General features: G+C 46.6%; 1 protein-coding gene across 1 annotated transcript in view; it reads left to right on the top strand.

Moving 5' to 3' along the window:
• Positions 1-11,669, top strand: part of LOC143927810 (inter-alpha-trypsin inhibitor heavy chain H3-like) — a 208,280-nt gene extending 196,611 nt beyond the window's left edge. The window contains exons 22-23 of the mRNA XM_077452192.1: positions 1,690-1,801; positions 11,436-11,669. Of these exons, the coding sequence (XP_077308318.1) occupies positions 1,690-1,801; positions 11,436-11,577 (254 nt within the window). The 3' untranslated portion in view covers positions 11,578-11,669. The remainder of the gene's footprint in view (positions 1-1,689; positions 1,802-11,435) is intronic.
• The last annotated feature ends 766 nt before the right edge of the window (positions 11,670-12,435 follow it).

Raw genomic sequence — 12,435 nt, 5'->3', positions numbered from 1 at the left:
GGGACTCCGACAAGTCCGTCTCTGTACAGTGAGTGAAGACGGACCTGTCATCTGCCTGCTCAGCAGGGATCAGCAGATCGATCCCCTGCTGAGCAAAGTGGAGTCTGCTGGGCGGATCGCCCATGTGAAAGGACCCTTAAGGTGAAATGATTGTTGGTGTTAGACATATTGTAGTTGTATTTCAGCATTCTTCTTGAGATTTTCATGCACTACCATCTTCAGAGTTTACGGAGAATGGTACAAAGAACCAAAAACATCCAATGGCTAGAAGTTGTATTTGTAAAAACACCTTTTGAATGAGAGATTTCAGAGGGGACTGGCCAAACTTGTTCAAGCTGAAAGGAAGTCCACAACTGCCCAAATAACCACTTCTTACATTAATGGTGTGTAAAGGGAAATCTCTGAATATATAACTCAAACCATTAACAATGGTTTTTGATATCATTAATATTGAATCACTAAAGGCCAAGAAAGTGTTCCTAGTGTGATGTGTCTCAATTTCTGCTGCTGCATTTACCCCTGGTTCATAATTTTGTATGGAGGCCGTTCACATATATGCAGTCCGGACGCAATGCGATTTTAGGCCTGGTTCATACTGATGCGATGTTAGATGTGTTCCAGAACGCATGGAATTGCAGGACAAGTGAAATAATATGATCATCTATGGAGGCTGTTCACACATATGCAATCTGAACACAATGCAATTTTAAAAGGGGTCCTGTATGCCTTTGGAGTGATGCTGTACAATTTTGAGCTCCATATAGTCGAACGGAAACTGCATGGAAAATGCATAGCTGTTCAAAACAATGCACTGGAATCGCATTTTCTTTGAAGACTGGGCTGAGTTTTTGAGGGGGGGGGGGGGGGGGAGAGAGAGAGAGAGAGAGAGGAGAGAGAGGAGAGAGAGGAGAGAGAGGAGAGAGAGGAGAGAGAGGAGAGAGAGGAGAGAGAGGAGAGAGAGGAGAGAGAGGAGAGAGAGGAGAGAGAGGAGAGAGAGAGAGAGAGAGAGAGAGAGAGAGAGAGAGAGAGAGAGAGAGAGAGAGAGAGACCCCAGGCCATGGATAAAAATCGCAGCTGCATCCAAATTGCATGCAAAACTTATTGGAATCGAAGTCATTCACAACTGTGTGTCCTCAACTACACCCCAAGGTATTACACAAAATTGTCCTGTTCACTCCTCCAAAGACCTCCTGCTCTTTATTTCCCTCTTCACATTTTCCCATCCTTGCCTCCAGGACTTTTTGCCGAGTCTTTTCCAACTTCTGAAACTCCCTACCCCATTCTGTTGTCTACCTCCTACTCTCCATCTCTTCCGGGAGGCATGTGCCACCTCTACTTAACAACTAAATGTTACTTTCTCCAGAAACATATCCTCACACAGTTATTCCCTCTTGTGGCACTTGCCCATCCTTTTGCAAGCTCTCACAAGCAAGGTTCCTCCTAAGCCTTTTGTATTGAATTGCATTGTAACTGTAGTGCCTATCTTTATATTGTAAAGCACTGTGCAAACCGTTGGCACTACATAAATTCTGTATACAAATGATTTGCAATTTCAAGCAAACCTGAGTATTATCAGTATGAAACTATATAGGTGTACCTAAAATGGCCACTGACATACAAAGGGCATTTATACTATTCTTCTATAAATTATCTACCTTTTATCATGGAGCACATTTTCTTATTTTTTAGGCCAGTTTTTCCATGGAATTGATTATGAAATTTCCAACATCCATGAAACCAAAAATCCTGATAAACCAGATGCTACAATGAAAGTGAAGAATAAACTGCTGACAGTAACAAGGTAAGAGATGTTTGTATAGATGGGATGCAGTTGAGTATAAACTCTGCAGTAGGAAGAGTTGGAAAATGTGGAAATTATGGGTGGTGTAAGAACTGGTTCATTGACCTATCATGAATTCAAAAGGATATATTCACTTTTAAAAAATAAGTACACATTTATTTTTTTGCAGTTAAAAAAATGCACATTTACTTTTTTTTTTTTTTTTTTTGAAGGACCCTTGAAAGCATTGCACTCACAAACAGCAGATCACGGGTGCCATGCAGGACTCCTATAGACTGTCAGTGTAAGCTAGGCAGTTTTACAGAACAGTTTACAGGAAGAATCAGGGAACTACCAAACCACTCAATAGCGCCCTGGTAGTTCATTGAGAACTACAAGCCGACATCCACAATGGATGTCAGTACTTGTAGTTTTCACATTCACAGAACCCTGTGAATGAATGACTTTTTTTTTTAATTTCTTTTTTTAATTGTGACAACGAGCGGGGGGAGAAGAACCCCCTGCTCGCTGTCACAAAGGGGGTGCGGGTGGGGGATTGGTGCTACAGTAACATGTTAGGAAAGGTGAACTTTTCCTTTAAAAGAGAGTATAAAGGGCCGTACACACGGGCAATATCAGACAGCTGATCGGAAAAAGGTCTGCCCATCAGCGCCCCCAGTCAATGGCTGAGAGCACTGACCAGTGTGTTCTGGCGAGGAAGGGGGTGTCCCCTTGTCAGAACACAATAACTCAGTGGGGGAGAACACTGTACTAACATTGTATAGTTAGTACAGTGGTTCCTCCCAAGCTCTTTTGTTTTTTTTTCCGTTCAGCAAGCTGGGTTGACAGGAAAATAACTAATAGTGTGTACCATGCTTTAAGGAAGAACGTGTCGGAAAAAAGACAATGGCTCAGAGTGAAAAATAGCTACTATGAACATCTATCCACTGGGACAGTCCTTGCTTCTGATGTTTGTCATCAGCAATAATGACTTTAAATTCCCTACAATCTCCATTATGTCATTTATCATTTTGGGATGTAGGTATTGGTCCTGTGCCTTACCCACTTATCATTCCTTTGCTTCCTAGCTGCTCTATTTCCCTGGGTGTAATGTTATGGTGCTTGAGCTGCTGACTTGAAATCTCATCACTGTAGTGCTAGGTGCTTAGACTCTTATGCCCTGTACACATGATCAGACTTTCCAACAGAAAATGTGAAATCGAATTGTGTTGTCGGAAGTTCCGTTCGCGTGTGGGCTCCATCGAACTTTTTCCGTTGGAATTTCCGACACACAAAGTTTGAGTTCTGGATCTAAAATTTTCCGACAAAAAAATCCGATTGTTTAAATTATGATCGTGTGTAGACAATTCCGACGCACAAAGTGCCACGCATGCTCAGAATAAATTACGAGATGAAAGCTATTGGCTAATGGCCTCTTTATAGTCCCATCGTATGTGTTTTACATCACCTCGTTCTGAACGATCGGATTTTTCTGACAACTTTGTGCGACAGTGCATATGCAAGACAAGTTTTGGCCAAAATCCATCAGAAAAAATCCGACAGATTTTGTCGTCAGAATGTCTGACCGTGTGTACAGGTCATTAGATGTTAAATTGCCTGGCACGGTCCATCTAAAAATTAATGTTGTAAAGGAAGAAGGAGTGTGCAGCAGCCCCCCTAATATTTAGATCCAGCGATGTTGTAGGAGTGGCTCGGCTGCCAGAACTCCCCTCCTGGCTCTCAAAAGGAAGGAGGGACCAGGAGCACCAAAAAGGGACCTGAGAAGAGGAGGATCTGGGCTGCTCTGTGTAAAACCACTGCACAGAGCAGGTAAGTATAAGGTGTCTGTTATTTACAAAAAAAAAAAAAAAGGAGACTTTAGTATAACTTTAATTTGCAATGACCCCAAGTAAACTGATTATATATGTGATTTAGGTCTCTTGACATTACCAGTGAAAAAACGTACACAATAAAAAGAATACAAATTAATATTTAACTCATAACAGATGCAGGTTACAGAAATAGCAATCTCAGACTCTGTCCAAGAAGGGATTCATTTTCAGACATCTTCCCTGCAAGTCCTTCAGTTTTGATGGTTATGATGCCTTTTCTCCCATCGTAAAGCCCTTAACAGCACGCTTTTTAGTCTTGGTGTTAAAATATTAAAAACAAAGGGGATTATTTACCAACGCTGGAGATTGCAAAAATCTGGTGCAGTTCTACATAGAGACCAAACAGCCAGTGGCGTACCTGGTGGGGGTGTAAGGTCGGGCCCCCTCCTCCTCCCCCGTGAGTGGTGACAGCGTGGCGGACTCAGGCAGTGCAGCGGAGATGGATGTGAGTCCAGGCCAGGGGGAGGTGAGCTGTGACAGGATGGGGTGCCCGTGCCAGATGCGGACTTTACCGCTATCCAAGTGACACGCCGCTGGATTGACGCAGGAGGTATAGAAAACACTGTCTCTCTCTCCTGTACAGCAGGGGAGGGAGAGAGAGCCAGTGCTGAATAGAAGATGGGAAATGCTAAGTTAACTAGCCAGGTGATTGGTTGCTAGGTGGTCCTAGCAACCAATCATTAGCATTTTTAATATGAAAAAGTTACTCCGGCAGTTCCTGCCCTCTGTTCAGCACTGCTGTGTCTTCCCCTCTGCGTGAGTAAAGTAGGAAGGGACAGCTGTGAAACATGCAGGGATCCAGAGCTGGGAGGGGGGATGGTTGTGTAATGTGCAGGGGTCCAGAGCTGCGGGGTGGGGGGTGGCTTGTGTAATGTAAAGGGGTCCAGAGGTGTAGGGGGCTGTGTAATGTAAAGGGGTCAAGGGGTGCAGGGTGCTTTGTGATGTAAAGGGGTCAGGAGGTGCAAGGTGCTTTGTGATGTAAAGGGGTCAGGAGGTGCAGGGTGCTGTGTGATGTAAAGGGGTCCAGAGGTGCAGGGTGCTGTGTGATTTACAGGGGTCCAGAGGTTCAGGGTGCTGTGTAGTGTAAAGGGGTCCAGAGGTGCAGGGGGTTCTGTGATGTAAAGGGGTCCAGATGTGCAGAGGGTTGTGTAATGTAAAGGGGTCCAGAAGTGCAGGGTTTGTGTAATGTAAAGGGGTCCAGAGGTGCAGGGGGTTGTGTAATGTAAAGAGGCCCAGGGTGCTGTGTAATGTGAAGGGGTCCAGAGCTGCAGGGGGACTGTGTAATGTAAAGGGGTCCAGTTATGGAGAGGGGGTACAAATTAGTGATAAAGAGATACAGAGGTATGCGGGGTGCACAGTGGGGTGTTTTTACATTTTAAAGTGGGGGGGGCGCCAGATATTGGATCTGCCCTGGGTGCCAAATGCTCTAAGTACGCCCCTGCAATCAGCTTGCAGGTTTTATTGTCAAATCTTAATTAAACAAGGTAAAGTTAAGAGCTCGTTGGCTACCATTAACAGCTGCACCAGATTCTGACTGCACCGGTCTTAGTAAATCCCCTCAAAGTCACAGCAGTAGTAATGTCACTTCCAAATGTGGGACTCCAAGCAACAGCTCCATTCCAGACACTACTGAGTTAATACTTTTATTTCTCTGTAGTAAGCAAGACTGTTGGTCTGTAAATTCTATTCTTGGCTTTGTCGCAATCAAATAGTTTAACTCAATATGGATATTATATATTTATCTAGCAACACACCAGGGGAACAAATTGCCCTTCTTTTTCATTTTAGATGTCAATGCTGGTTCTTCGTATTTAGCTGTTGCGTGATGGGGGTGGGGCAAGAGACCTTAGCCCCATGTAAGTTCCAAATTATGACTTAGGTCTCATTCATATGGGCATACGGATCCATACACCTATGAAAATGGCCATCTTCACCTACGCAAGTGTTCACGGATGCATGGATCAGATCGAAGACAAACGGTGATCTGATCCCTGCATTGGCTCGGTGTGATAATATAGTCAGGGATGGCTTGAAAATCCAGGGAGGTCCATGCAACTCCCCACATGTCATTCATTTGAACAGGCTGCCTGCACACATCTGCATGGAGCACCTCTGCATTCCACACAGGTGAAGACAGCCCTTAGTGTGGGTGTATGGATCAGTGAATGAGGCCTTAGAGCTTACACAGAGCTTCTCCTCAGCGCTACCTTGGAGGGAACAGAGTTGAGGGGGAACAACGGGAGGATATCTATAAAAAGCTGCAGGATCCAGGGACCAATTAGTTTTGTTAATTAATTTTCTAATTAATTACAATTTTTCAGAACGATTAGAATTCATATCTACCGATTTGAATCTTGTGTGAAGAATAGCTGGTTGTTAAGCAGCGGGCCGAGAAGCTTCCTGAAACAAATTTTTTACGAAAATGAAATGAAATTTAACGCATTCTGAAACCAAACTAAACAAATTCCATAACAAAACTAAATTAGTAACATAACAAATCTATCCGAAACAAAACAAATTTTTCCGTTCTGCACATGTCTTTTAGAAAAACTTGTAAATAACACAAAAAGACCAATGGATTTATGAATAGTAGCTAAAATCCAATGTACAAATGGCCTGTACATGTAGCTAAAAGTCACACTAAACACTGGTTTAAAACAAATTTGATTCAAGAATGTATTAACTCAGAAAAAGTACAGTATCTTCAGTTACTTAGTCTTCTCCAAATTCCATTTTTTTTTAGCTACTGTGATCTGACTTCCTGTTAGAAAGTGGCTTTGTGGCCAATCCATTAAGGGTGCACGGGCGCACAGGCGCTGCCCCACCCCATCAATACGTCCGGCCCATTGCAGGACGCCAGATGCATGGATTCCAATGGAGGGGGGGGGGGGGGGGTTTTGAAGCACCTGATTAGAGCCAGAGTCTCTAATAGGCTTCAAAATAGGGTGGGCTCAGGGCGCAGAGAATGCGAACCAAGCCCGCCCATGTGGTTTACAATAGCAAATAAATATTCACTATTGTAACACTGATCCTCCTCCCAGCCAATCAGGAAGCGGGTCTTGAGACCCGCCATCTGATTGGCTGAAAGGACAGGCGATCCTATTGGACGCCTAGGAGGAGGGGGGGAGCTGCTTGGCGGAAGCCTCTTGGCAGAAGTCGCCGTGATAGAGGAGAAGACACCGGAGCCGCTGCCTGTCGCCCGCCGCCTAGATGGGGTAGTTGTCGACCTGACCGGCAGACAGCGAGAGCCTTCCCCCCCAAAAAAAAAAAACACTATCCGCCACTGGCAGCCACCCCCTTCTATTTTCTCCTGAGGGGGACTAGGAACTATGGACTATGGGATTTGTAGGGTGAATATAGCAGTGCACATGATTGCAACTAAAAAAACGAGAGGTTCAGGAGTTCATAGAGGACATTACGTAGCGGTAGAAAAACTCAGTAAGAACAATTTAGTGAAAAATAGATAATACCATTAAGTAATTGATGTGTATGGATTATTTTTGGAGAATAAGGATTTTGTTTAGTGTCACTATAACTGCAGAAATTGAATTTTATTTTTCTCTTTCAAAAATCAGCTTTTCATAAAACTATCAATGATATCACCAAGCCAGAGGAATGAATGATTCAGCTGCATTGTCTTTTTGCATTCAACTATTTTATTTCAAATCAACACACTCGGAGGTGCTGGGAACTTTTAGACATGCATGTGTAGTCAGAAGAAAAAAGACTTCAAATAGCTCTGGCAAGGTGGCTCCCACACATCAAGGCTTCCCTCCATGGGCAGCCGACAGTAAGTAAACCTCCCTAGCGGTGATCCCGAGTCTGGCTCGGTTTGGGAGACAGGACACAGGGAGAGCTACTTACCTTGTCCCCTGGATCCAGCGATGTCCCCCGCGCTGTGTGATCGAGCTGTCCTCCGCTTGATTCACACAGTGCCCGAATGCCGCCGATCTCCGTTCCCTGCGACGTTACGGCACACGGGAGCGGAGATCGGCGCCAAATTCAAAAAAGTAAAAAGACACAAAACACACACAGTACTGTAATCTGTAAGATTACAGTACTGTATAAAAAAAATTACACACCCCCTTTGTCTTAGTGACCTGCATGCACTTTTAAATTATAAATACTGTTTTTTTTTTTCTGCCTGGAATTTGTAGATTGTCCATAGCAACCAGAAAGTTTCCCTTTTTCAGTGTTTTACGATTTGATTACATTATTGAATAATTTTTATTATTCTTTATTATATTAAAAACTTTATTATACCCGGGATGTCTGCTAGACTCTGGTTTGAACAGATTTAAGATAATTATTCCTAAGAATTACAGGACTACAATATAAAACGCCAAATTTCCATGCAAAATAATGGTACCGCTTTCAGCACCTAAAACCAGAGCTAATCATACCGCCAGGGCATGGGCGTCCGCAGAACTTTTTCCAAGGGGGGGCATCATTTTAAGGCCACTCATGCTCCGCCCCTTTTCGACAATCTCATGAAAATCTTTCCACTGGTAATACATATGTGTTATATAACAGATAATTCATCTTCACTTTGTATTGGAAGTTACTCTGGCGGCTGTGTTCCATGCCCATATAGCCTAGAGAATGTACATCTTTTTACATTGCAATACATCTGTTGTGGCCATATTTTGATCTCATACTGTCACTGTATAGACTGTTTTCATAAAGATAAAAATATGGCAACAACAGATGTATTGCAATGTAAAAAGATGTACATTCTCTAGGCTATATGGGCATGGTACGCAGTACGCAGTAACCTTGCGGACGCCCATGCTTTCAAAAAACAGCCGTGGAAAAAATTTCATACCAGCCTCACAGCATTATTATACCAGCCCAACAGCATAATGTCATTATTTTCTTGTTCATGAAAGGGAAAACCATACATTTTACCAGTTAATAGTGGTAAGTGATCAATCATCAAGAGGGACCCCAGGAACTCAGAACGTGGGGGGGGGGGGGGGGGCACCTTCTGCAGAAAGAATACTCAAAGGTAAGGGGGGTGGGTTACTAATATAAGGAGGAAACCCTTTATATCAGTGCCCCTTACATTATCGTATTCACCCCCCCCCCCCTTACATCATACAGAGTACTGGCGGGGTTGGAGAACACATGGGTGGGGGCAAAGAGCGAGGGGGAGTGGAGATCACAGGGGTGGGGAGCAGAGAGTGCTGGGGGGAACTTGAGAGCACTGGGGGGCAATAAGAACAGGGGTAGAGAGCACGGTAGGCTGAGAGCACTGGGGGGGGGGCTAAGAGTGTGGGGTGGTGAAGAGCACGGAGGGGGGGGGAACAGGTGTGGAGAGAACGGGGGCTGGAGAGTACTGGGGGGGTACAAAGAGCAGGGGGGAGTGGAGAGCAATGGGGGAGCTTGAGAGCACCAGTGGGGGCCAGAAAGAACAGGGGTGGAAAGCACGGGGGACTGGAGAGCACTATGGGGGGTGGAGAGCATCGGTAGGGTTGGAGAGCACATGGGTGGGGGCAAAATGCAGGGGGAGTGGTGAGTACAGGGGTGGGGAGTGGAGAGTGCTGGGGGGAGCCAAAAAGAACAGGGGTGGAAAGCACGGAGGGTAGAGAGCACTGGGGGGGCTGGAGAACACCAGGGGGGGCAGAAAGAACAGGGGTGGGGAGAATGGAGGGCTGAAGAGCACTGGGGGGGGGATCACTGGGGGGAGTGGAGAGCACGGGGTGGAGAGCACTGGGGGGGAAAGAACAGGGGGAGAGCACTGGGGGGGGAAGAGCACTGGGGAGAGCACGGAGGTGAGAGGACTGGGTGGAGTGGAGAGCACTGTGGGGGGGGGTGGAACGGGGGGAGCACTGGGCGGAGTGGAGAGCACTGGGGGGAACAGGGGGGGAGAGCACTGGGGGGGGAGGACAGGGTTGGAGAGCACTGGGATGGTGGCTAGAGAAGGATGGGGAGAGCTGGAGAGCAGGGGGGGGGCAGCAAGAACAGGGGAGGAGAAAACTGGGGGGGGCAGGAGAGTGTGGTGGAGGAGAGTACTGGGGGGGACAAGGGGGAGAGCACAGGGGGGAGTGGAGAGCACTGTGGGAGGGGGCACTGGGGGGGTGAACGGGGGGAGTGGAGAGCACTGGGATGGTGGCTAGAGAAGGAGGGGGAGAGCAGGGGGGGCAGCAAGAACAGGGGAGGAGAGAACTGGGGGGGCAGGAGAGTGTGGTGGTGGAGGAGAGCACTGGGGGGCAGGAGAGTGTGGTGGTGGAGGAGAGCACTGGGGGGGGCAGGAGAGTGTGGTGGTAGAGGAGAGCACTGGGGGGGGCAGGAGAGTGTGGTGGTGGAAGAGAGCACTGGGAGAGGGGGCAGGAGAGTGTGGTGGTGGAAGAGAGCACTGGGAGAGGGGGCAGGAGAGTGTGGTGGTGGAGGAGAGCACTGGGGGGGGGGGCAGGAGAGTGTGGTGGTGGAAGAGAGCACTGGGGTGGGCAGGAGAGTGTGGTGGTGGAGGAGAGCACTGGGGGGGCAGGAGAGTGTGGTGGTGGAGGAGAGCACTGGGGGGGCAGGAGAGTGTGGTGGAGGAGAGCACTGGGGGGGCAGGAGAGTGTGGTGGTGGAGGAGAGCACTGGGGGGGCAGGAGAGTGTGGTGGAGGAGAGCACTGGGGGGGGGGGGGCAGGAGAGTGTGGTGGAGGAGAGCACTGGGTGGGGGGCAGGAGAGTGTGGTGGAGGAGAGCACTGGGGGGGGCAGGAGAGTGTGGTGGAGGAGAGCACTGGGGGGGCAGGAGAGTGTGGTGGAGGAGAGCACTGGGGGGGGCAGGAGAGTGTGGTGGAGGAGAGCACTGGGAGGGGCAGGAGAGTGTGGTTAGGGAGAGCACTGGGGGGGGCAGGGAGCACAAGGTGAACTGGGGACAGTAAAATAAGTTGGATAGGAGACCCCCTGCAGCCCCCCCCCCCCCATCCTCCTAGCCAGGCACTGTGGCACACAGGGCGGGCTGTACCTGCAGCATCTCCTCCTATGGATAAAAGTGCTGGCTGGCTGTGTACTGCGGCGGTCGCTCTGTAACATGCCCCCCCCCCCCCCCCCAGATCGGCACGTGTGATAGGCGGAATGTTGATTCTCTCTACTATCACACAAGCAGGTCTGGGGCCATGTTACAGAGCGGCCGCCGAACACAGAGGCAGCCCGCTCTGTGATCCAGAGGAGAGAGCAGAGGATGCAGCCGCCGGCGGACTCAGTAAAAAAAAATGCAGCATGGCGGCAACACCTTGGGGATTCCAGGGGGGGCACTTGACCCCCCTTGCCCCCTGCTGCGGACGCCTATGCGCCAGGGAGGTTAAACCATAGAAATGCAGAAAGGAGCACCAGACCAAAACCAAATAAAAGAGGCCAAGATCTTTTTAATTGTTGAAAAAAAAAGTCATATAAAAGCAGCCAACACATTTCAGGAGCAACATCCCTCCCCCTTCATCAGGGATCAACACGGAATAAAACTTGGAAAGACTCAAATAACTAAAAAAAAAACTGTGACTTTACAGATCTATGTTACAACCAGTACTGAATTCTCCACATGGAGTAACCTTGACAGCATCTGCTGAGCAGCAATGGAGAATTTTGCTGTCATATCACATAAATACTTTATTATATAGTTGCCCACACTATAGGAACTTGGCTGTCTCCCAGCAGTTGTTAATGCTTGTTAAAATAAACCAGCACAATGAATTACATATCTTATCATGCATAAATGCTGTTCTATATGATTGTAGCAGATGTATAAGCTTATGCATTACTTTAATATTTTAGGGGTTTACAAAAAGATTATGAGAGTGATTACAGGAATGGCAAAAAGGTCCCTTGCTGGTTTGTACACTCCAACGCACAAGGGCTGATCGATGGCACTCATGAAGACTATATTGTACGCGATATCTTCTACATCGGAAATTAGGAAATTTATATTCTCCCTCTTCTTCATTGTTTTTAAGGAATAATTGTGTAATCATTTTTTTCATATTGAATAAATAATTACTGATTAATGTACTCTTTGTGATATACAATTCATAATGGCACAAAACAAGCATAAAGCTACATTTGCAAAGGCATTTTGCCTCAGTGTGAATTGCAGGTGCTTGAATCTACTGATTTCTGCTGCTGTTATTGACAGGTTGTAGCCGCCGAGCCTATACACTTCAATGACAAGTTGTTGGTGACCACAGTTACCCATGGCCATTCACACAGCCAGCAATTAACTAAGCACTGAGAATGTATTTAGCTCATTTAAAATTACAGTTTAGTTGGGCTTGAGTTATGCCAGACAGTCACCCCCCGCCTGTGCAGGAAAGAGCTAAGCAGTAAAGTAATTAGTATACAGTATATAATAAATACAGTAGATATGCTAAAAGAACAATATAATTAAAGTAAATGTATCTCTACCTGCCCTTTTGGTTTATCATCACTTTCTGTATATTAGACAAAGGCCATCAGGACCAATATTGAGGGTCAACATTCCCAGCTGGAACAAAGAAACCAATAAAAACCTGACATGGGTTCTTCTAACCCTTCCACCTTCTATCCAAAATCTTTTTAAAAATGGCTTTATTTTCATTTTAAACATTACTTACAGAACCAGTTAAGTTAGGCCACATTTTATCTTGAGAGACTAAAGCTGGTCATACACTATACTGAACTGCTACAGTGCTAAAAAATAGCACCTGTAAAGAGCCTCTCCTGTCTCCCCAATGTGAAAGCCCGAGGGCTTTTACACTGGATCGGTACGCTGGCAGGACACTACAAAAAGTTCTGCAAG

The sequence above is a fragment of the Lithobates pipiens genome, unplaced genomic scaffold (assembly GCF_037356315.1).
Source record: "Lithobates pipiens isolate NorthernLeopardFrog02 unplaced genomic scaffold, aLitPip1_a1.2 Scaffold_23, whole genome shotgun sequence".
NCBI lineage: Eukaryota > Metazoa > Chordata > Amphibia > Anura > Ranidae > Lithobates > Lithobates pipiens.
The sequence above is the reverse complement of the archived record's forward strand: the minus strand, read 5'-3'. Positions and strand labels throughout refer to the sequence as shown.